Source organism: Diabrotica virgifera, chromosome 2, assembly GCF_917563875.1.
Source record: "Diabrotica virgifera virgifera chromosome 2, PGI_DIABVI_V3a".
Taxonomy (NCBI): Eukaryota; Metazoa; Arthropoda; class Insecta; order Coleoptera; family Chrysomelidae; genus Diabrotica; species Diabrotica virgifera.
Genome location: NC_065444.1, coordinates 22,816,845 through 22,843,770, shown reverse-complemented (window position 1 = coordinate 22,843,770; position 26,926 = coordinate 22,816,845). Strand labels below are relative to the sequence as shown.

Here is a 26,926-nt window from a genome sequence, read left to right as displayed (position 1 = left end):
GCTCCATCCACCCCTTTCTAGGTCTGCCCCTTCTTCTTTTCCCCTGTCTTTTGGCATCTGTCACCTTCTTTACTAGTCTGTTCTCGTTCATCCTAGTTATATGTCCAAACCAATTCAGTTTTCTTTTTTCAATTTTTTTTTTCTATTAGTTCCTGGCTTAGCACGTTTCTGATGTTTTCGTTCCTTTCCCTGTCCATCTTCGTCTTTCCAGCTATTTTTCTCAGATGCTTCATTTCTGCTGCATTTATGGCACTTTCATGTCTCTTATTTGTGACCCATGTCTCGCTTGCATATAGAAGAGTTGGTGCTGTGATTGTACATGTATAAAGAATACTTATGATAGTTAATTACAAATAAACACCAAGGAAATTCCTCATCATCATCATCATCAACCATGTACGCGTCCATTGTTGGACATAGGTCTGCCTTAGCTATTTCTATCACAAGACTCTGTCTTGTGCTGCTTGCATTCAATTACTGGCTTCAGATTGTCAGTCCATCTGATTGATGGGTGTCTTATTGCTTCTGGCCTTGGCCTCCACTCAACAGCACGTTCTGTCCATCGGTTGCCTATAATCAGGCGACTTTTCCTGCCCAATTATGTTATTTTTATTCGACTTTTTTATTTGTTTAGGTCTCTCAGAAAGACACCAAACATCTGGCGCTCCACAGCCTTCTGAATTACGCGAATTACTATCTTATTCACTATATTTTTTGTGGTCACTAATGTTATCTTACTCCAGAGAGCATTGGGAGAGACAGGAACAAGGTGGCTAGCAGGTTTATTTAATAGAATTATGGAAGTTGGACAAATGCCAGACGAATGGAGAAGCAGTACACTAGTATCTGTCTACAAAAACAAGGGAGATATACAACAATGTAAAACTACAGGGCTATAAAACTGCTTAGCCACACCATGAAAATATGGGAAAGAGTAATTGATAGACGGATACGTAAAGAGACCGAAATATCAGAGAATCAATTTGGCCTTATGCAGGGCAGATGAACAACAGATGTAATTTTCATTATAAGGCAGTTGATGGAAAAATACAGGAGTAAAGAAACAAACGCTCATATGGTATTCATTGATCTTGAGAAAGCATATGATAGAGTTCCTCGAGAGATTCTCTGGTGGGCACTCAATAAGAAAGGAGTCCCTGGTGAATATGTAAAGATTGTGAGGGATATATGAGGGAGTAACGACTAGTGTTAGGACAGGTGTGGGAGAGACTGATAAATTTCATGTGAAAGTAGGATTGCACCACCTTGGTGCTTAGTCCGTATTTATTCTCAGTAGTTTTGGACCAGACAACAGCAAAACTACAGGGTAACATTCCATGGTGCTGAATGTATGCTGATGATGTCGTGTTAGTAGGAAATAGTGAAAGAGACTTATGTAGAACCAAAACTGGAACAGTGCAGACAAGCTCTGGAGGAAAAAGGTTTAAAACTTAGTAGGACAAATACAGAGTATTTGAAATGTTCGTTTAAAGATGGAGTTACTACAAATAACATGGTATCTTTGGATGGTGAACTGATTGTAAAAAGCAATAGTTTTAAGTACCTGGGATCTGTATTACAGAGTAATGGATAAGTAGATGGAGATGCATGCAGTAGAATTAGGACTGGATGGATGAAGTGGAAGGAAGCGAGTGGTGGGCTGTGTGACAGGAAAATTCCAATGAAGTTGAAGTGAAAATTCTATAAAACAGCCATAAGACCGGCTATGATGTACGGAACTGAATGTTGGGCAGTGAAAAAGAAAGAGGAACAACGCATGCATGTGGCGGAAATGAGAATGCTTAGATGGATGAGTGGAGTGACGAAAAAGGAGAAAATTAAAAATGAGTATATTAGGGGAAGTCTAGGTGTGGCACCAATTGATGCCAAAATGAGAGAGCATAGGTTGAGATGGTTTGGTCATGTTCAACGTCAAGAACGCTAATCACCCAATACGAAGAATTGCTGAAGTGCAGATTCCTGGAAGGAGTAGGAGAGGAAGACCAAAGAAGACGTGGGGGGAGACGGTTAGGCAGGACATGTTGGTAAAGGGGATTAATATTGATATGACGCAAGATAGAATTGTATGGAGAAATGCAATTAGGGAAGCCGAACCAGCATAGGGATAAGGCAAAGAGAATGATGATGATGAATGTTATCTTACTCCATGCCCAACCGAATTTTATGTCAAAAGTACTTATACGATCCAGTCTGATCTATATATCTTCTATCAATAGCAATATTACGATTTCACGCCATATTCTTCTTCTTGTAGTGCCTATCCGTTTCGGATGTTGGCGACCATCATGGCAATCTGTACTTTGCACACTGCTGCTCTGAAAAGATTTGTAGTGGTTGTGTTGAACCACGTACGTAGATTTTTCAGCCAGGAAATCCTTCGCCTCCTTGTCCTCGCTTTCGTTCTATTTTTCCCTGCAAGATTAGTTGCAGCAGTCCATATCTTTCACTGTTTCTCATGATGTGACCAAGGTATTCTGTTTTGACTGTTTTTATTTTAATTAACAGTTCTGTTTCTTTTTGCATTCTCAACAAAACACCCACATTAGTAATGTGGTCTGTATAAGATATCTTCAGGATTCGACGATAAAGCCACATTTCAAAAGCCTCAATTTCCTTGCAGGTGGCGTCTGTGAGAGTCCACGACTCAACTCCGTACAACAGTATAGGAAATATATAACATCGAAGTAATCTGACTTTTATGGGTATCGACAAATCATTACATTTGAATAATTTTGCCATTCTTTGAAATGCAGATCTTGCTTTCTCTATCCTACATTTGATTTCTATGGAATGGTCCCAATTTTCGCCATATTAGTCATTATTTACCTCTTGTTTATGTTAATCTTTAGTCCGATCTCCAAGAAAACGTGATATAATTTTGCCAACATTATTATTGCCTGGCCTAACCCATACGATCGGCTATAAATATTCAAAATATTTTCCTTCAAGGTAATGCCTCCACCTCTATAACCATTGTTCTAAATTTAAAAAATTTATCCTGCGTATCTCTAACACTTGTAACACTACTGGTAAATCGACCATGAAGCCTTTTTTACATTTGTCATCTATAAATATTTTTTGTATTTACTCTACAAACATCAAAAGGTCATCTATCATTTATATGCTTTCTTATTGATTATCTATTAAAGTGTATTACAAAAAGAAACAACCTAAACACTGTCTTCCATCGCTTAAAAAAGCATATTCCTGAGAAAGTCATATTACCAAGTCTAACAAAAGAATAATGGTTTTGGTTAATAAATTTTTAAGTGGTAGCAGTAATAAAACAATGAAGGGCAGAGACAGATCAATCAGGTGGGTGGAAATAGGAGAAATCCCCCCAAGAAGGTCCAAAATTCATGAAACTTAAACCATAGACAGATAAATTTAAACTAATAAACCCGACAGTTAACAAAATTAACAAAATTTAATGCATATAAGTTATTATGTATATATTTTATGTAGTTTGAGTTTATCTCTAATAGTACCTAATTAATCACTTTGTATAAAATTGGTATTAATAAATACTTGATTTATTAATAATATTTTAGACTGCTTATAACTGTTTCAACATTTCAATAATTTTTAAAAGTTTTTACCCAATTTTCATGCTGCTCACCAGGCTTCAAGAAATTTTTAAAACAACGAATTTATGGTAAGATATCAATTTTTATTGCCATTATCATTTTTATTATATTATTACAGGACTTAAAAGAATTTAAGCTGCTTCTAAATTTGAAAATATCAGTATAAAAAAATAATACAGTGTGGACGTAAAGGTTTGCATAAATTAAATATTTTTGTAACTTAAAATATTTTCACTAAATCCTTGAACAGGTGGATTTATATTTTTAAATTATGATTTTTAAATTTTTTTTTATTGTTTTAACTGGATTTAAATTCTTTATACTTAATTCGAAAATCATCAACTTTAGAAAATAATTACAAGAGATTTAACTTTTTGTAATTTTTCTCTTATATTGATCGTTTTCGATCAACAAAAAACGATGAATTTCGAAGCTCAAAAACACAATAAAACCTTATTTTATCAGTTCCCGATTTGGATTTGTTTCATTTTAAAACATTGTTTTTTAGTTGCTAATCTCTGCCTCTCATAAGCGATTCATCAATGTTTTAGAATATATATATATATATATATATATATATATATATATATATATATATATATATATATATATATATATATATATATATATATATATATATATATATATATATATTTAAAAACATGAGATGTAGATCCTTGAAACACACTCAGTGATCAAAGGATCCAAGGTTAATGGTTTGACGACCACTCGTACGAAATCAAACAGATGAAATAGAGAATGTGGAAAAATCCCCTTACGAACAATGAAATGGTGGATGTGTGAATTGTTCGTAAGGGGATTTTTCCACATTCTCTATTTCATCTGTTTGATATATATATATATATATATATATATATATATATATATATATATATATATATATATATATATATATATAATGTTCTTGAACTCCTAAGTGGTGGAGCATAGAGCCTCAGTGAAAACGCGCCATCGGGTTCTATTTTGCGCTAGGGCCTTCACCTCATTCCAAGACTTTCCTTGACTTCTTATCTCGTCCATGATGGAAACTAAAATTAACCTCTAAACTTATTAATCCTGATAATTTGGTATATTATGTACATATGAAAAAAGAAGAAGAAGAAGATACATAATGGAAAATGTGGTGAGCAACTTGGACAGTCCATAGCGGCCAGCTTTTGAACTGAGTAGAGAGCTGTAGAAGAGTTTGCTATGGAACTCTAAGGACCTCATTGCCTTCCTTATGTATGAACAGAAAACAAAAAAAGTTGTGACTGGCTAAATGACACCCAAGTCTATGCCATAAAAAAAAATGATGGATCTTCTCCAAGTTTGTGCTAGGCGACCTCTTTTCCTTTTTCCTTGGGGATTCCACTCTAGGGCAGTTTTTGCAATACTGGAACTATCTTTTCGGAGTGTGTGACCTATCCACCCCAACTTTCTGGATTTTATTTCATTTTCTACCCTATTTTGTTAGGTCAGGTGTAGCAGATCTTCGTTTCTGATGGTTTTAGAATAAAGCATGCTAAAAATTATTATCAGCAGCTGATAGAAGAAGGTTTGAACTTGAATTTGGGCACTTCGTAATTTCAAGAATTATCTATTTTAGAAGCTAGTATAAATAATCCCCGGACAAATAATCCCGGACAAAAAATCCCCACAAATTATCGCTGGACAAAAAATCTCCAGACAAAAATCCCCACAAATAAGCCCCACAAATAATTCCAGGACAAATAATCCCCGGACAAAAATCCCTACAAAAAATCCCCGACAAAAAAAATCCCCACAAGTATTTTGGACAAAATATCCTCACAAAAAAATCCTGACAAAAAGTCCCCAAGAAATATTTGCTGCCGAATAGTTCTATAAAAATTTTCCCGTGAATACAATCGACTCAAATGTTTTCAGCCTTAGTGCATGAGAGTTATCATGAAACCGCTTTTCGGTACGAAAATAATGATTAGCAATTAAGATTAAGCGTGAATAATTGTAAGTTCGATTACCAAATTTCGAATTTATATTCCTTGCCAAAAACTTCAAATTTTACAAGACAAAAGAGTGAGAGTTTTTTCAAAAATCGTGGAAGATAAATGGGGAATGAGCTAAGGCTGTGGGAATCATGTAATTATTCGCTTAAATCTTTTGCTCAGTCTGCTTTGAACATCTATGTTAAAAACATTGCCTATTCGTGAGGATAACTTCGGTCCTGAAAACGATAATCTTGATTATAATGCAAAAAACCTGTTCCTTTTTGTAAAGGACACCGCACACAGCTTATGGAAAATATTTAATGTCAGTCAAATGCAATTAAATTGGTCTACTACTAAATATCGTTGCGCCAAGTCTGAATTTTTATAATAATGGAGTAAATTGTAAATTTTAATAAACTTTAATTTCAATTTACACCGTTTTTATAATTATCGGCATGGAATTGGAATTCTAAATTTGGTAATCGATATTACAATTCATGTTTAATCTTAATTGCCAATCATGATTTTCGTGACGAAAAGCGGTTTCATGGCGATCGGAAAACTTTTATTAGAGAACTGTTCGGCAGCAAATATTTCTTGAGGATTTTTTGTCCGTAAGTTTTTGTAGGGATATATTGTCCACAAAAAATTTGTGGGGATTAATTGTCCGGGATTTTTTGTGGGGATTATTTGTCCGGGATTTTTTGTGGGGATTATTTGTGGGGGTTTTTTGTGGGGATTTTTTGTCTGGGGATTTTTTGTCCAGGGATAGTTTTAGGGAATTTTTGTCCGGGATTATTTGTCCGACCCCCATTTTTTACTTGTGTTTTTGAACCTTGAAAATCGTCATTTTTTGATTTTTTTTTCACTTTTAAATTGTTTATAACTCGAAAATGATCAACTTTAGAGAAAAATTACAAAAATACACAAAGATATTTTTTGTTCTCAAGGATCAAAGAATCTAAAATAATATCTGCCCAGGCCGAACAAATTGATTTTTATAATTTGTTTAAAAAAATGTAGCAATAACTTTGAAATTATGGCATTTAGATATAGGGGACAGTACATGAAAAATAATCAGTAGTTCTTAAGGTACTAGTACACTTTAAAAGACCAAAAACAATCATTTTTCAAGAATTTTGTTCTCAGAACCTTTATTAAAAATGAAAATTAAACTTTTTACATATTAATATATAGCTATTAGAGAGTACCTACAAAGAATATATCTTTTTTCATTTGCACGTACACTAATATTGTAGAGGTCGCAAAAGTCGAGGACCCGAAAAATGATGGCGGACAGTTCATCTCAGGATTGGGATATCTGAAACAAAAAAATCGTACTGCATGTGAAAAAGGAAGGTTTCTTATGTGCCAATTTACCACAATTTCAACAAAAAATAAAAAATAAATATTTTTTAACCATGAAAAACTGAAGAAAAACCGGCGATTTTTTCACAAAATTTTTTCATATTCCCTTACAATCTTTTTTTTGCGGAATTTTTCACTAATGATGGTAAATTGTCACGTAAGAAACCTTCCTTTTTCAAATGCCGTACAATTTTTTTTTTTGTTTTAGAGATCCCAATCCTTAGATTAACACTGTCCGCCATCGGAACTACTTTTTTTCGAGGCCTCGACTTTGGCGCCCTCTACCATATTAGTGTACGTGCATAAATGAAAAAAGATATATTTTTTGTATTCTCTAATAGTTAGATATTAATATGTAAAAAGTTTTATGTTCATTTTTAATAAAGGTTCTGAGAAAAAAAATCTTGAAAAAATGCTTATTTTTTGTCTTCTAAAGTGTACTAGTACCTTAAGGACTTTAAAACGCAAAACTAAAAAATATACAGAGTGTTCAGAAAAACGGAAGATCTGACAGCAATGTAAATATCACCATAATCTCGACCGCGTCAGAAGACCCTTACTCACTAAAACCTATAAAAATCCTGCAAGCCGTTTAGGAGATAATAAGACTCACTCTGTATGAACTGAAAATTTACTGAAATCATTTAATGTAAACCCCTTTTGTGTACTGTACTGAATATCGAGGAATGTCGGAGCTTATCGCATAAAACATTATCAAAGTCTGATTTAGTATTTGGTGCGCTCCGTGGCTAACCACGAAGATCCGCTTATGTTGTCGACAACGCATCCTTTTATTAAACAATACTGTGTAACATGTAATGGCTTTTTTAATTAAGCAATTGTGTAGTGTAAAGTTTGTGTAAAATCTGTATCTCTAAAATGTACTCTAAAATGCCGCATAAAAATATCTCTAAAATCTCGGCTGAAGGACCAAAACCAAACCATTATGAGGTGTTCTCCGTAACATGTATGTACTTCATTCGACAAATGCGTAAGTTAGTTTAATCGTTGACATTTTCCTCCTTTATTACATTCTCCAAAAGTAATACGCCAGTTAATGAGATTAACAATAGGATATTACCTCCGAATTCTATTAGAGCAGTCAATGAGGGCATTTGGCTCCGAATTCCATCCTACTACATCGATTTACTTGATATTTTCACAGTAAGTAGGGAATACATCGAGAAACAAAGTCTACCCTATGCCTATGTGTGCTTTTATCGTGGGGGTGGCTCCCAGCCCTTCTTGGAGGTGGAAAATTTTTTGGTTAAAATAGCTACGCAAATAGCTAGAGAACCTAATTCTAAGCAAAAACTGTTCTATAATGTTTTTTTTGAAAACTCAATGATTTTTGAGTTATGCGTGCTTGAAAATTGACCATTTTCATTGAAAAATGACACCTTTGCGGACTGTTTTTTGCGAATACCCTAAAAACTATGCATCTAACGAAAAAATTATATAAAATATTTTTGTAGCTTATAAAAAAGCAAAGAGATTCTTTCCTTCATAAATCTTCTAGTTATAATACAAAAGAGATATGGTAGGTGAGAAGAGTTTGTTTTTTTGGTGCGTGCTCAAATCGGTGTATTTAACCTGAAATAACAGAGAAACGGTAGATTTTACGTATATAATGGTACTAATACCTTTTGTAGTTCTTGAAAAGACCTTTAAAATGAGCAGCATTAAATGTCAATTACATTCAAACTAAACGAGATATGCTGCAAAAAATTGATGACTAACGTATTTTAAGAAAAAATGAGAAGTATATTTAACCCCTCATCCGTCAGAATTTAAATACATGGTTTTCCTTCTACAATACTTTTTATTGTAGTGTTATTTCTATGTTTAAATAGTTGGACTGGTTTAAAATGAATGGTTTTTGAAAAAAATAAAATCAAATTATAGAGCGCATTTTTAAATTTTCTTAAAAATCTTCCTTTTTCTTCACGTAACTCGAAAATGATAAGAGATACGAAAAAAAGACACTGTACAAAAATGTAGGGTATTTTTAGATACAAATTTTGGTTTTACTTTTCATTACTGTATCTCTTATCATTTTCAAGTTACATGGAGAAAAAGGAAGATTTTTAAGAAAATTTAAAAATGCGCTCTATAATTTGATCTTATTTAAAAAAAAACATTTATTTTAAACCCGTCTAACTTTTTGAACATAGAAACAACACTATAATAAAAAGTATTGTAGAAGGAAAACGATGCATTTAAATTCTGACGGATGAGGGGTTAGATATACTTCTCATTTTTTCTTAAAATACATTTGCAGCATATCTCTCTTAGTTTGAATGTGATCGACATTTAATATTGCTCGTTTTAAAGGTATTTTCAAGCACTACAAAAGGGATTAGTATCATTATACACGTAAAATCCACCGTTTCTCTGTTATTTCAAATTATTTTTAAAATACACCGATTTGACCATGCACCAAAAAAACAAACTTGTCACCTACCATATTTCTTTTTGTATTATAAGTAGAAGATTTATGAAGGAACAAATCTCTTGGCTTTATTATGAGCTACAAAAATATTTTGTATAGTTTTTTCGTTAGATGCATAGTTTTTAGGATATTCGCAAAAAACCGTCCGCAAAGATGTCATTTTTCAATGAAGATGGCCAATTTCAACTGCGAATAACTCAAGTATTGAGTTTAAAAAAAATATTATAGAACAGTTTTTGCTTAGAATTAGGTTCTCTAGCGACTTCCGTGGTTATCTTAACCAAAAAATTTTCCACCCCCGAGAAGAGGTGGGAACCACCCCCAAGATAAAAGCACACATCGGCATAGGGTAGATTTTAAAGAAAGAGATAAGTAGGATAGAATTCGGAGGTAATATCCTATTCTTGTTCCCATTGACTGGCGTATATCCTACTGCATGGATTTTAAGGAAATTTTGTGAAAAGCATCTATTTATCACCTAATTCAAAGTCTACAGTATGCCGATGTGCGCTTATTATTTTTTAGGGTTGAAAACTATCCCTTATTGCCAAAATTGAATGAAACTATGTAGTTGTAACGTAAATCAAAATACTTTTTAGGCTAGCGTTTGATGAAGTTAAATAAAGATATTTTTATATTTTAAGACATTATTGTTGGGTCAATCTTATTTTTCTTTGTTTCATTTTTCAACTCTTAAAACAACCCCTATCTTTATAAAATAAAAAATAAATTTTAACATATCATTTATTTATCTCTTTACTTACATGACATTGACACCTTTTTGTTATTAACAATGAAAATATCTTTTTATAATCTGACATCCATTAAAACTGCTCCTTATGTTGGAAAATATACAAGAAGAGAAAAAAATGAGCTTTGCAGAAAACAAATATAATGAAAATACAAAAAATGTACCTATAGAAAAATATGTAAAAAAATTTAGACATTTAAAGAAAAACATATCATATCACTAACTCATTCTAATCTACATCACTGTTGTTCGTTCCTTCCTCATCTTCGTCATAGAATGGAGTTAGTGTTGGAAAATTCTCGAGAATGAAAAATCGGAGAATATTCTCGAGAATATTCTCGATATGGAGAATTTTATGAGAATGAACCCCATGACGCACTTAAGAATATTGTTGAAGATGAAAAATAGGGTTTTATAAATCATGATCTTATATATAAAATTATGAGACGAAAGAACAGTGTTCTTTGTATATAAGAAAATACAAAAACAACAGAAAACATAAAATTGCTTTGATAAAAAAATGAAATTTTCTTCTTAACAGCAAATAATCGATGTGGTATGATAAAAGATGAGACCTCAGATTCAGAATCTATTTCTATCATTAGCTCATCCTAGTCATCTACAATGGGATTTTGTTTTACACGAGTGGCCAGCTCAGTCATGGATTGGTCTACGTCTAACAATTTTAAATTGTGAGCAATAAAAGGTTTTCCAAAAAATCCCTCCTTAGACCGATAAAGTGCCAAATCTGCCATTATTTCAGCCGACTCATCACCATATTTTTAAGTTGCTAAATTATCTACAAACTCAGTTTCCTCAACTTGTTCTTCTCTGCTTAAATGAACACCATTCTAAATATTTGCACGTTAATATTGCACCAAAACAATAAATATTGACACTGTAAACACCCTTGCTAGTGCTTCATGGGATTGGCAAAAACAATATACCTACATATTTTTTAAATTATAATAATTTGACCCGTATCTAGTTTTTATTTTTGTTTCGATTTTTGAAAATATAGAAAATTTTTGCCGAGAATATTCTCGAGATAATTTTCTGGCCGAGAATATTCTCTTGAGAATATTCTCTTGTAACATCACTAAATGGAGTACTGTTTTGGTAGGTAACACCTGCACATCCTCCATATGTAGCGTTACAAAAAAGTCGGATCTTTCTTATTGAGAGCTTTATCCCCTAGCCAAATTTGAATTTGGTAATAAACTCTCTTAATGTGCTCATCCAAAGCATATATTGCCTACTAATGTAGGTACGAGTGCCAATGCCAATTTTGTAGTAGTGCTTTTCACCAGCAGCTGTGAAAAGTGAGTAGTCGGTATACTGAGATCCCCTTCACATCTGCTCCAAAATTAAAAAAAAAAAAGTTGTTTGGTTTTTTTACAATAATTCTGGGCTGTATAATGTGATCTTATTTTTTTCAAAAATCATGCATTTTAAACCATTCCAACTTTTTGAACATAGAAATAGAATAAGTATTGTAGTAGTGATATGACTGAAAAACTGATGACTAGGGATTGCAATCCAGCAGCATTTTCAATCCGGCTGGATTTTTGCAAGATTGGCCTGAATCTGTATCCAGCTGAATCCAGCGCGCATCCAGCAAAATGTGGAATCACAATAAAAACACGATTTTATTGTTTTTTTTTTGTCTGTAGGTATTCTAAATTTTTAAATTTTTTAAATTTCTAAATTTTTAAACATGAATTACAGTCGGAAAAATGAAAGAATACCCATGAACGAACATATAAAACACGCTGTATTTTCCTGCCACCGTGTCACAAAGAGAATTGCTCAGCGCAAGTACATGTAACAATAATTATTACATGTACTTGCGCTGGCCAATTTTTTGTGTGACACGGTGACAGAAAAATACAGCGTGTTTTATATGTTCGTTCATGGGTATTCTTTCATTTTTCCTACTGTATTTAGTTTCTTGGAAGTGAGACCTTAAAAAACATAGGCCTAACCTACTTCGCACAGAACTGCACATATAGCCGGTTGCGGAGAAAGCCCTTCGGGCCTCTGTGCTGGTCGGTTTTAAAGTCATCAAATAGTCATAGACCATTGACAAATGATCGCCTTTCACTCCTTTGGTCTCATAAACGGCCATTTCCTTTTCCAAAGTCTTTTCATAATCTTTTTGAGAACCAAATTTTTTTTTTGGTTATAAAAGTTTTCGTTTTCTTGTTTCAATTCAATGTCAAGTTATTTTTCCAAAGTAAAATTCACGGACTCTGGATTAATTGGCCCGTCTTCTTCCATTATCTTTTACACTGATTTCACAGTTACTTGTTTATTTATACGAATCAACAAATTTTTCATCTCTTGTCGCATTGCATTCTTTTTCGGCATGGGGAAATAACCAGGATAGTTTAGTCCTTCGTCATACTTTTTCGATTTTGTAAGTACACTAATGTACATGTAATTTCAGAGAGATACTGTTCCGCGATTATGTTGCGTAGTGCTTCCGATAGATTGGCATTAAGGCTAGAGTCCTGGCTATTTAGTATGTCTAAGGCAAATGTCATGGTTGTGTCGGCCGTTATCAAAGTGGACTCTCTTCCACAAAGAGCTTCTACAGCCAGTTTTACCGGTTAGAGAGTGACCATGAACTCATTGATTATTGACCACTCGCCAGCAGAGAAGTTTATCGCAGAATCTATGTCTATCAACGCTTTATCGATGCAAACTCTATACTGTAGAAACTTTCCAGCATACTGAGCTACTCCTAACGCGATAGAATGGCAAGTTGCTGACTCACGGCTTTGAATAAAGAGGCTAATGAAAACATTCAGTAAGTTATTTCGAATTTGACACGTTTGCGGATTCGCGCTGCTGCCAGCATGTAAAAAAAGCGCTGGATACAGCTGGATTGCTGGATGCTGGATCCAGCAATTGCAATCTCTACTGATGACTCTATTTCATAAACGGCAGATTTTGAATTTTTGGACTTATCGAGCAAGAATGATTAGCTATTACTTTTAAGTTTTTAGCCACTGGTGACTTACCGCATTTTGATGAACTTTAGTGTACGCAGTATTAGGAATGAATTTAGTGAATATCTCAATTCAAATGAAGGAAAATTGTCAAGACAGACAAACTATTAAAATACTTATATTTTGATTTACTTTAGTTTTTAAATAAAGAAATTTCTACCATGCACAATTAAATTAAATTTTGTAAGTTCTACCTTAACTTCACCTTTAAAGCCGATGCCGCATTGCAGGATGCTAGATGGTCGCTTGGTGGGTGGATGGTGGATTTTAAAGGTGGATGGTGGAGGGGCGCCGCATCCTGGACGCAGTGAAAGAGTGAAATGAACTCAGAGGTCAGTATCCAACTGACTGCTGAGGAATCGTTTGTTTTATTTGTCACGTTACATTTGGTTTGATTTTTAGCATATCGTCCTATTAGAGGTAAAACTCACTGACTACACTTTTCAGAAAGTGGAGGAAAATCCACTTAAAGGTGCAATTGGTTTTTTAAATTCACCTGACTTGAATATTGGATTTTTTTAATGCAACTGCAAAGAATAATTAGTACAGATATTTTAAGCTATGTTTCGTCAAATAGTGGGTCTGCTGGATCCCAAATTGCCCTTCTTTTAAACACAGCACTTATTACGCTTTCCTCCATAGCCAGGCTACCCAGATGGAATATCAAACACGACTGATTTGGGTGGATAGACGCCTGGTGAACCACCGGATGGTTAGATGGTAGTGTGAGGCCACTGCGGCTACCGTCGTTTTGTTATTCGTGGTATAAGTAGCTGGATGGTCGCCAGGCAGGTATCTACCATCTACATCCTACCAAACTTCCTGCACTGCGGCATCGGCTTTAAGCTTTAAGATGCTAGATAGTGGCTTGGAGGGTGGATTTTAAAGGTGGATGGTGGAGGGTCGCTGCATCCTGGACGCAGTGAAAGAGTGAAATGAAGTCAGAAGTCAGTATCCAACTGACTGCTGAGGAATCGTTTGTTTCATTTGTTACGTTACATTTGGTTTGTTTTTTAGCTTATCGTCATATTAGAGGTAAAACTCAGTCACTAAACTTTTCAGAAAGTGGAGAAAAATCGACTTAAAGGCAAAAATTGTTTTTTAAATTCACCTGATTTGAATATTGGATTTTTTTTAATACAACTGCAAAGAATAAATAAAACAGATATTTTAAGCCATGTTTCGTCACAAAGTGGGTCTGCTGGCTCCCAAATTGCCCTTCTTTTATTCTTCTTCTTCAAGTCCGTCTCCTATCGGAGGTTGGAAATCATCACAGCTACTCTTATTTTACTGGCGGCTGCCCTAAATAGGTCGATGGAACTGCAGCCGAACCATTCCCTCAGATTTCTTAACCAAGAATCACCAAGAATCTTCTTTTATACACAGCACTTATTACGCTTTCATCCATAGCGAGGCTACCCGGATGGATTATCAAACACGACTGATATGGGTGGATAGACGCCTGGCGGACCACCGGGTGGGTAGATGGTAGTGGGAGGCCACTGCGGCTACCGTCGTTGTATTATTCGTGGTATAAGTATCTGGATGGTCGCCAGGTAGGTATCTACCATCCACCATCCTAGCAAACTTCCTGCACTGCGGCATCGGCCGCAGGATGCTAGAGCACTGCAGGATGCTGCACTGTGTAGTACGGCCTGTTCTGATCGTTTAAAAATACAGTCCGTACAATATAGATACCGTTGCACGTCATCCGCGTTATAGCACATGACGTCACATGATACCATCACGAAATATTTAAGTCGTAGGTGTGTTCCTTTTTAGAATCGTTTAGCTGAGTACACTGGAATTACAGCCACTAGACATATTTTATTATATACGCATAGAAATAATATTGGAAGATTTCTATTAATGTAAATTTAAAGAAACATACCCTAACTTGTTTCATTTAATTTGTTTGAGTGGAATATAAAGCCTTTTTATAAAGCACACTTGTTCGGATTACACTCTAACCTTTAACTGCGATCGAACAAAGGTGACATTTTGGCATAAATTGGTAATATTTATTTGAGAGTTGCGGTATTGACACTTCAGATTTGTTTTTATTCTTTACTATAAGTATTTGTTTTATCAAATTTAATGTTCTTATGATTTACTGTAACGAAAGATTATAACTTTATTTCTTGTTTTCTATTTCTAACGTGTTTATTTATTTACATTGAATATTAATTTGTTTTGTTGCATAATCCGCTTCGCAATAATTATAATGTTATACATTTTATTTAAAATGAGTTCAAGAATAGATCTATAACGCCGTAGTGAAAAGCATCATAACATACAGCTGCGAAGTATGGCCTATGAAGGAAAAAACAAAACGAATGTTAGAGGTCACCGAAATGGATTTCTGGAGAAGACCTGCAGGAAGATCAAGAAGAGAACATTTCACCAATGAACGAATACGAGAAATAATGAAGGTCACACATACAATAAAGGACGAAATCAATTAAATACAACTACGATGGTTTGGTCACGTACAAAGAATGCACGACGACAGAATCCCAAAACAAATACAAAACTGGAAACCGCAAGGTAGAAGAAGAAGAGGTAGACCGAGGAAAAGTTGGCAGGCAGGAATAAACAAAGCCGTGGATGAAAAACAGGTCTGCAAGTAGATCAATGTGCGGACAGAGAGGAATGGCGAACGGGTATCGGAAGACGGAGAACGTTGTAAACCGATAGTATAAATAAAAAGCATTGAATTTGCGACCGTCACCGCTACGGCGAGATACAGGAGCGTACTGATAGATAAACCGATAATATATATAATATAGTTCAAGAATTTTTCGTAATTGGTCAACAATGTCAATTTAGATCTCTGACGTAGATAATGACGTCGGTATGTATATTGTACGGATGTATTGAATTCTTAAATGCAAATTTTATTCTCGATAGTGCAACTAAATATAATAGATACCACCTGTACCTATTATAGATTGACCAACTGTATTTTTCCAATATTTATTCTGTTTTTGCTTTTTAGGTGTCGAATTAGGAGTTGGGGCGATAATTGGTGTAGTAGTTTTAGGACTTTTCATAATCCTCCTGGTTTCAATTCTGATCTTCGCCAAAGTTACCGGAAGGTGGTGCTTTACTGGTAAGTACAAATTGATTTTTGTGAATGTTCAGAATGCCCAAATTTTATCTTTAATTTTCTTCCATGCTAGACAATATGTACCTACGACTTGCGGGAACGCGAGTATTAAATGAATATATGATTATATGTTCACGTTATGCTTGAATAAATTAATAAAGAACACAAGAGAAACATTTAATTTGGAGAGGAGGCAATTAGGTTTTTCTGATTTTTTTCTTTCTGATATTAGTTATTAGTCGTTGTCTTTTCATATCGACCATCTGAAATTACTTCCAGCTGTATATTCTACATTAACGTCAATTAAACCTATACTTTTTATTCTTTTTCTTCTTCTAGTTCCATGACCGTTAACGATAGTTGGATATCATGTTGGCTACCATATTCGCTATCGTGACTTTATTAACAGTAGCTCTGAATAAAGATGTAGTCGATTTTCCATACCATTGCCTTAGGTTGTTCAGCCATGATGTTCTTCATCTATCAGGACCACGTTTAACTTTAATTTTTCCCTGAATAATCAGATGTAAAAGATTATATTTTTCAGGGTGTTTCATAATGTGACCGAAGTATTCCATGTTGAGTCTCTTTATTATATTGACCAGTTGTGTTGTTTGGTTCAGCCATCTAAGGACCTCCTCATTTCTAATTCTGTCGACCCTTTTACCCTCGATACTTTTTATACCTCATGTTATTCTACCGTGTTCATCTTTTCACTTTCCTGATATTACTAAGTTTTGGTTTACAAAGTTGACAAATTTTTAAAAAGGATGTTTTTAAAAAAATTATTTTTCGCTAACTGTAATGAAAATTAAGAAGAAACCCTGTGACGATTATTCACAAATAAGTGGCTGATTTTTTGGTATAGGTTTCATTTAAGGGTAATTGCAATTTTTTTAATTACAGGGTGTTACATTAAAAAAACTCCTTTTTATAACATCTGAACCGCCTATGCTAGAGTAAAAAAACTTTCAGCGATTATCCATGTACTAGTGCTATTTACAAATTTGTATAATGCACCCCCATATTTTCCCCAGAACCACCCAAAAAAAAGGAGAATTACTAAAGAAAATAATCAAAAATTGAATTTGGGCCACTACTGTAGCTTTAGGGTGCAAAGAAAATAAAATATGCATAGGTCATAATGTGTAGCAGACAGTGTGTTCTTTTATTTTCCATAAGTACGTTATCAACAAAATGAATAGGTGACGAAAAAAAAACAAAAACTAGAGCCGGCCAAAGCATTTTTGAGGTTTACGGCGCCACTGTGCCGTAACGCTTGCTTATACGAAAAAAATGCATAGGGCCTTATTTGTAGAGAAAAAATGTCTTTCATTCTGTATAAGTTTTGTTTAAAAAATGCGTAGGTAATGAAAAAATCGTAAAAACATGCTCTCCAATGGATAGGGGTAGTTTCTGCTTGGATGTTGCTATAATCATATATATTTATGAAAAACACTATTGATGGAGCAGATATCCATCCATATGGGTCAAAAAGCAAAAAAAAATTTTCAACTCCCCCCCCCCCCTTTATTACGTTTTTTTGCTACAGGGGTTGCCTCAAGAAATCGCTTTTGGTGTCCATACATGGGTAATAAGCACGTGCACAAAATGATATATAAAGCATTTTAATAAAGGGCATGGTGTGTGAAGGATTCTAAGAAAATCACCTTCTTTATTAATTCTCCTTTTTTTCGGGGTGGTTACGGAAAAAAAATTGGGGTGCGTTATAGAAATTTGTAACTAACACCAGTATATGGATAATCTCTGAAAGTTGTTTTACTCTAGCATAGGCGGTTCAGATGGTATAAAAAGGGGTTTTTAAAATGTAACACCCTGTAATTAAAAAAATTGCAATTGCCCTTAAATGAAACCTATAAGTACCAAAAAATCAGCCATTTATTTGTGATTAATTGCCGCACGGTTTCTTCTTAATTTTCATTACAGTTATACAGAAAAAATAATTTTTTTTAAAACATCTTTTTTAAAATTTTGTCAACTTTGGGGCGGCGCCCCCGCTAGGAAATATAGTCCTCTTCATTTCACTATTAAGTAAATCTTTGGAAAACGTACAGGAATGGATGCGTTTTGCAAAAACTAAAAATTACCCCCTTTAAAGGGATGAAAAGGGGAAATTTTTTAAGAAAAAGTTAGTCTCATAATAAGAACCCCTTGATATACCAGAAAAAAATAATAAAACCGGACTTGTGTCCATTTTGCCAAGTTCAACCTCTGTTTCCTACACTATAGACTTTTTTTATAATGTTGCATTATCTATACTTAATGTGGAAATTGGTAAGAGGCAGTAATGAGTACAAGTACATTTCCAAATATAAAAGTATTTGTACTTCTTTATAACATACTTTATAGGTATATCAAGAAGAAGAATCAATTACATAGGGTGCATTTTACAAGATGAAACCCTTAAAATAATTGAAGATAGAAAAAATCTTTGTTCAAGTGGTGTATATGCCGAAAGAAAAAAGCTAGTTTGAGAAACCTCAATAAAGGAATCAAACAAAGGTGCAAGGCAGATTACCAGCATATTATCACAATTAATGTAAAGAAATTGCTACATAACAAGAGTCTTTAAAGCCACATAACAAGAGACTTTAAAAGTCAGAATTTGGGCTGTTGAACACCAAGTAGGAAACCTGAGAACCAACGGAGAAAATCCTGCAGAGACATGGAGATTATATTGCCGGTATCTATATAAAGATGATCAATGCCAGGAATTTGTTCACCAAACCCCTGAAAAGAATGGAAGAAGAACCTAATATACTCCAGAATTGATCGATTGTTTTATTTACCTTTTTGCGTTTACGTTCGTTTTTATTCTTGTATTTCCTCCTTTCCGATATTAATTATTTTGTCTCTTGTTCTTTCCATTGTTTGTTTTTAAGGAACGTACCGCCATCCAGTTGTTCTTCAGGATCTAGGTATTATTCTAATTCTCTCATTTTTTTTCTGTAGCGATAAGCTGTATCTTTCTTTCTACTTTCTGGACTTCCTTGGAAATTAGATCTTCAATCTGTGCGATAATTTAATTTAGTGGATAATTTTTTGCGTTCTTAGTCTACTTTGCTTATGCAATAAAGCTTCTTAGTTTTGCCTTTCTTACATCCAATATCCAATCCACAATTTACACGCAGTGCATCACATAAAATGTTTATCTTGTCTTCTTTTTATGTGTAACTAAAATATTACAATTACCTGATACCGTATGAATAAGCGTTTGAAAATCAAAATATATTAATTTATTTACATAAGTAATATTTTAGATATTTTTATATTCTATTTAATTTGTATTAAGTAATAATAATAGGAGACTTTTGGAGTTGGTAGAGCATATCCTGAAGTTTTGTACCTATCTCATAATATAGGCAAAAAAAAGTTTACGTAAATTTTAGAGAAATATGAGAGTACTATGAATATAGTTTATCTCATCCATATGAATAGTCTTTTGAATACTTCATGTTTCAAAAAGAAAATAAAAATATCGGGAAATTTATATAATGCAAAGTATATATCACTGACATTACAGTATTTCTCTATAACGAACTGCAAACTTAAAATGTAGGTAACCCCGAGCAGATAAAAAAATCAGCAATCCATCAAAAACATATAAATGATACTAAAATTAACAATTTCAACTATGAGCAATAGCCTCAAAAAAATTTGGCAGCTTTTTTACTAAAGAAATACCTATCTAATTCGACAATGATAAAAAAAACATTTACGAACACAAGTACAGTCTTAGCAGTGGCGTTCCAAAAGTACTTTTAATTCAAATTGTTAAAATATTGTACTTATTAAACAATCACATGGATGCTATATTGCGTAGGTATAACAATAGTATTACTTATTAACTTATTAAATAATTTAAGTGTTAAATAAATATTGTAAACTAGCTGACCCGGCAGACTTCGTACTGCCTCAATAGATAAAAAAAAGCTAAACTTTTGTATATAAACTGAAAATAAACAAAAGGAATTCATAATTAATAAACAAAAAATGCTCAATGTAAATGAGGTTTTATTATTATTTTCAATTAATTACACATGATGTTTGAAGTAATAAAATTTAGTTAGAAGTAACAAAATAAAGTTTGTAGTGTAACAGTTACAATCTTAAATGTGTTTTTAATATATTTGAAATTATTAAATATCTATTTTTTGTTTAATTTAATTAAATAAAATTAATTAAAATTAAATAAAATTTTATAATTTGCTGCTTGTTCTTTTTTGTGCTCAGAATTTTTCTTCTGCTTGCCGTTCGTCAGAAAAGTTCCGTTTAGAGAAATTTTTTGGAAATTTCGAAAAATTAAAATCATATTTTGTCCAATTTGACTATAAAAGTAAAAATGTTGCAGTTTTCTTCCATGAAATTTACCGCAAATTCTACAGGTGTGCTCATAATTTTTATAAGGCTTATGATTCGTAAGAAAAAATTTTGTGTGTAGATACCAATTTTTTGAAAATTTCGCAAGATTAAAAAATTCATATTTTGTCAAATTTGAGTCCCAAAGTTAAACTGTTACACTTCTCTTCTATGAAATTTTCCGCTCGTTCTTCTCGTGTGCTCATAATTTTTCTACGGCTTACCGATTGCGCTAGAGAAAAATTTTTAGTACGGTTCTGTTCAGAAAGCTGGGACTATACCTGCTTAATTTCGTATTTTTCACGTCATTATTGTGAGAGTTACGGTGTCATGGGCAAACCCCCTTATGACCTACGGGTATGAAAAGCAGATAGCAACCTATTCTTAGGCCTGCCGAATACACGTGTAAAATTTCATAAAAATCGGTCAAACCGTTTCGGAGGAATATGGCAACTAACACTGTGACCAGAGATTTTTATACATATGGCTGTAAATATTTTGGTGGCTACTAAAATAACTATATAAAGCCGTATAAACCTTCCCTGAACTTTCACAAACAATTCAACATCAAAATTAGCTAAATCGGTCCAGCCATTCCTGAGCTTGGAATTTCCGAGGAAACGTGGTCTAATTTCTAGTCAACTTTATATTGAATATATTGTGGCCTTCTAAGTTCTATTTAAACTATAATCGCTTTTTGGGTGCTCTAATAATTTACCTATACCTATTGGTAGGAATAAAATTATTAATTATAACAACACATCGTACAGACAAGGTAGGAATTCACCTTTTTACAAACGTTTTTCTTATTATTATTATTTTTTAATATTCTCGTCGTGATAATATCTTCACTGAGACATCCCAGAAAATCCAAAACCATAAATTATTTAAACTGCGTTCTAATTAACATTATGTAAATAAAGAAGTTAGTACCTACAATGTCATTATATGGATCTGGCAATGATAAGAAATATTTAACATAATGAAATCATGAAAAAACATAAACAATGTGGGTGATGATAAATATCATTTCTTAAAATTATATTATCATTCATTTTTATTGTATTTGAATACGATGACAATTAAATAAATATCTAATGAATGATGAATAAATATCTAATGGATTTGAATAAAGATGCTTGCACAGAAAAAATTATGAACTCAATGGTTTGTATGTACCAAAATAAAATAGTATTCATCCCTCAGAGCCACAAGAGCCATCTATCGGGTATTAGCAGTATTTTAAAATAAAATTCTAAGGGATCTTGCTAGGATGAAATTCAACTTAATGCCATATGTACCTATATTTTATTAAAACAAAAATAAAAAAAAGATCAAAATTATTACCTTGAGAACGCCAAAACTAAAATACTTTTCGGAAATTGCTTAATTTTGCGACATATTTCAATAACTAGAATCAATAAATACATAATTTGGTAATTAATCTAGAATTACGAAACGAGGACTACATAATAGATAGGTAATTTACAATTACAAATTTAAACATTAATAAGGTGTGAATCTTCTATCTGAACAAGAAACAAATAAAGTCTGCTAATGATGTACACGACGCTTTTAGCACATAATTAAAGAAGGCAGATCTGAACCAATATGGTACCAACATAAATGGGGAGATGTTCAATCATTTAAGATCGGATTGATGATGAAATAATAATGTTGGAAAAATAATAAAACACGCTAGATTTGAGGTGCTACATAGGAATATTGCTGTTGATGGAAAGGAGTGATATTGGGCTGACTGCATCGTATAAGTACCTACTTAGGACATGAAATTCGGTTGGGCAAAGAAAACCAGACATATGAACTCCGATCTCGCATAGGATTAGCCTCAAAAGGGGAATCTTTGACCAGTGTGTGTTACGGAGCGGAGACATTAACACTCACAAGAAAGGTAGAGAACAAGTTTCGTGTGACTCAAAACGCTATGGAGTGCCAAATGTTGGGTGTCTCTCTAAGAGACGCTATCAAAAAAATCGCGTCATTAAAATGGAATTGGGCAAGACACCAGATTATTAGACAACTGGTCGACAAAACGTATTCTCGAGTGGAAGCCAAGACAAGAAGCGTAGTAGAGGACACTCATCAACCAGAAGCGTCTTAGCATTAACTGAATGCAAGCCGCACACGACATGGAGATGTGCAAAGAGCTGAGGGACACCTATGTTCAGCAGTAGACGCATACAGGTTGATAATGATAATATAAGATAGGTAATTATAAGTATTGGCTTGCAACGTTCTCTGATGTTTTCGATATCTAATGTTTACCTTAATAGGTGATTCTATGTATACAGAGAGCACGTAAATGTTGGAATAAATTCATTTTTTGATGAATGGGCGATTTTAGAAAGAAATACCGAAATAGGTAGATTTTTATTTTTAACTTATGACTTTTTGGCATATAGGTACATCAAATTAGTGGCGTCATCCATCTGAGCCTGATGACTTAATCAATGATTCTTTTAAATGAGAATAGGGGTCGTGTGATAGCTCAATTGAAAGGTTATTTAATTCTCCATTTAGTAGTGTAAATATTAACATACTTATTTATACAGGGTGTCTAAAAAATGTTTTTTTTTAATTAAATTAATTGACACAAAAAGAAGAATGTATGCAATTTATTTAATTCAAAATACAATTTATTGCTGTCAGAAACAGGCAGAAATGCTTATTTTGACCAATAAATATTATTTTTCGCTTAAATTCAACCCAGCTACCTCTTGACAGTTTGATTATTTAGTTTAAGCGAAAAGCAATATTTATTTTTTAAATTATTTTTTCTATTTTCTAACAGTAGTAAAATGTATTTTGAACTAAATAAATTACATACATTCTTCTTTTTGTGTCAATTAATTTAATTAAAAAAAAAACCTTTTTTTGGACGCCCTGTATAAATAATTATGTCAATGTTTATATGACTGAATAGAGAATTAAATATCCTCCTTTCAAATGAGCTATCACACGACCCCTTATACTCATTTAAAAAAATTATCGATTACTTCATCACGCTCAGATGGATGACGTCACTAGTATGATATATATGCCAAAAAGTCATAATTTAAAAATAAAAATCGACTTGTTTCGGGATTTCTTTCCAAAATCACCCATTCGCGAGAAAATGAATTTATTCGAACCTTTACGTGCTCACTGTATATGTCCTTACTTATGTAGATCCTTTTCCCTCATTTCTATATTAATTCATTTCCTGTAGTTCTTTACGGTCTTCTCATTCCTCTTGGTTTTCATTTGAGGACTCGTTTTGGAATTCTTCTCTGTATGTATATTTATTATTCGTGTTCTTTGTGAGTTATTTATTTATTCCTTTTTATCTATATATCCCTACCGATCTCATTTGGAAGTTCAGTTTTACTAACATTCAAAATTGCCGGTCGTTTGGGGGAAGGCTTGGAAAAAAAGGGGAAGGCTTGGAGGTAGGTTTTTTCCTTCTTTTTTGGGGTCCCAAAATTGACGACTGGATTATTATGGTACGATTTATCGGTTTGTATATAACTTGACTGGTTTTAAATTTTAGACTATTGTTTAGGTATTAAAAGTAGGTATTCGATTTTATTCCTTAGATAGTACCAACTCCAAATACATGCTTTTAAATTCGTATAAATAAAAAAAATAGTTCTTTGTGCGAAGTCACTATATCATTTTGGTCCTGTGTGGCCATAAAATTATCGAACAATTGAAACATATAACTACTAGTGCCTGATTTTTATGAAACCTTTATTATGTGTATGTGTATCGACATTAAGATGTGTTTATCTTTAACTTATATTCAACATGACATAATCTTTAAGTAAAATTAGATGTAGTTGCCCTACAATTTGTAACACCCCTTTTTTAATAAATAAAAGCTAATATCGAAGAGGCAAGCCCTGTGGTAAGTTTCTTTAGAGAATGTTTGTAGCATCAGCATGACTATCATACTCGAAAGCATTATAAGCATTATTCACTGTTCATTTGCATGACCATCAGATCCATTATGGTTCAAAAGCACGATTAGTCGATTAGAAATTATATTAATAATTTATTGGATTGATAAATAAATTTTATTTATTCGTTACCAGATGACTACTATATTGATTTGTTTTATGTGTGTAAATGTTATTTTAATGTCAACTGAAGTCGATGATGAGCTGACCAAATATCCAAGTAGGTGCAGGCCAATAAACCAAAGAAGAAGAAGAAGAAAAATTTTCTTTTATTTACAGAAACCTTCTTCAACTAAGCGACGAACAGTTTACCCCTAAAAACAAGCTTAGAAACGGAATATACCGACTAATCTTTTTTCTACCAAACTTTTTTTTATTCATATGCCTACTTTTCAAAGTTCAAATGTATTTTTTTTTATTTTTCCAAGTTGGCCGAAAAATTTTATTAAAAAATAATTTAGGTATAACAAAAAAAAAACAATTTCCCGAACCGCTTAAACTAAAATTTTTTTAGAAGTATGTCATCGAAATCTCCTGCTGTAATTTTTCGAAAAATGCTTCTTGTTTGAGTTATTTGTTTAGATATCTAAAAACTACTGAATGAATTGTAATTCTACAAAAAAGTTTATAATCTACATACATTGGAAAAGTCGAGGGATATTTTAGAAAGAGACGTACCTAATTTCTTTTTAAGTTGTTTTGGATAAATAGTATTTGATTTTTAGTGATTAATACTATTGAACGTGTAGGTGCCTTCACATATCTGGACACAGAAATCAATCAGAAGAATTCTGTAAGTAGTGAAATTAATGCACGTATTTCCAGTGGAAATCGTACATACTATGCTTATAAAAGATTGATGACATCGAAATTATTAGACAAGAGAACCAAAATGACTAACTATACTCTGGGCTAATTAGCAAAATAGAAGGAAAAGTTATTTACCAGCAATTTTATTACTGGAATCGAATCTTATGATTGTATATATTAATAATATAGATATGCAAAGTCCGCAGATAGTGTGCTACTTTTTTTATAAACAAAATGGCGCCCGAAAATCGTGTTTTTCTCAATTTTTGCTCTATAACTCCAAAGATTTTAACTTTAGACCAAAAATACCCAAATAAAAATTCACCGCAATTAAATTCTGCATAGAGACGTGTTTTTTCCGATTTACTTAGACGAAAACTTTCCCCGGAAAAAGCGGATTTTTCCAACAAAATCTTTAATTTTCAAATAAACTTTTAGATAAGTAGTTGTTAACCAATAATTAAATAACTTGGTAACGTAAAAGCCCTTTCCGTATATATTATAATTCCAGAAGTCTATGGAAATTGAATGAACAGTTTAGCAACAATTAAAATGTTAATTAAAAATTTACAGTTGCTATAATAACGACAATAATTATGATGCATAAGAATAACTATGATTTTTTCATAAAAAGACACTATACCTATCTAATGTACTTTACAGAATTGAAATTGGACTATTTAAGCGGCCTCAGAAATATTTTAAAATTATAAACAATTTTTTGGCTTATAAACAAATAGAATATCTCGGGAAATATTAAACTAAATTAAATTGTAAAAACGGTATTCGAAAGAAAGTGGTAGGACGCTTCTTTTAAAAGAAAAAACGTTTAATTATGGCGAGTGGTTCCTGAGATACAACCGGTCAAAGTTGACCAAAATTTACGGCAAAGATATAAACAATAGGATCATAATTTTCAAACCACCACCTTTTTATTTTTGTCCTCTTTCTCCACACCAATTTTCATATCTTTAGAATCCTCATAACATATTATTATAATAAAAACTATCGATAATACGTGTGAAAATTGCCAAAAATAGCAAAATTCCAATCAAAAATTAGGTTGGAGAAAATGTAACCCTCAAAGTTCAAAATCGGTATACGTTAACAAAATGCATTTTCTCGGCTTCCCATGGAGCAATTTCCTTCATTCTTTTTTTGTTCCCTAATAACTCGAGTAGAGCCATCGAACTAAGGCATTATCAAATATCAAACTTGCTTTTGTTTTGTTATAATAGATTAATTTATTTATAAGAACAGAAAATTACATATTTTTTCCAGTTGTAGGCTTTTTTTTAGATAAACTTACTACAAGTGTACCTTTTAAAGTTAAAAACATGAATATTCTCATTTGAAAGCTGTTTAATTATTTAAACAATTTTTATTTAAACAAATTAAAATATTGTGTTATAATAAATAAATTAATTTATTATAATAAAACAAAAGCAAGCTTGACATTTAATAATGCGTTAGTTCGATGGCTCTACTCGAGTTACTTAGGAACA

At 32.8% G+C, this 26,926-nt stretch overlaps 1 protein-coding gene across 1 annotated transcript in view; it reads left to right on the top strand.

The window, feature by feature from the left end:
* Nucleotides 1-26,926, top strand: part of LOC114333578 (fasciclin-3) — a 111,477-nt gene that overhangs the window by 44,214 nt on the left and 40,337 nt on the right. Inside the window, exon 7 of the mRNA XM_050643452.1 lies at nucleotides 16,162-16,275. Coding sequence (XP_050499409.1) covers nucleotides 16,162-16,275 — 114 coding nt within the window. The remainder of the gene's footprint in view (nucleotides 1-16,161; nucleotides 16,276-26,926) is intronic.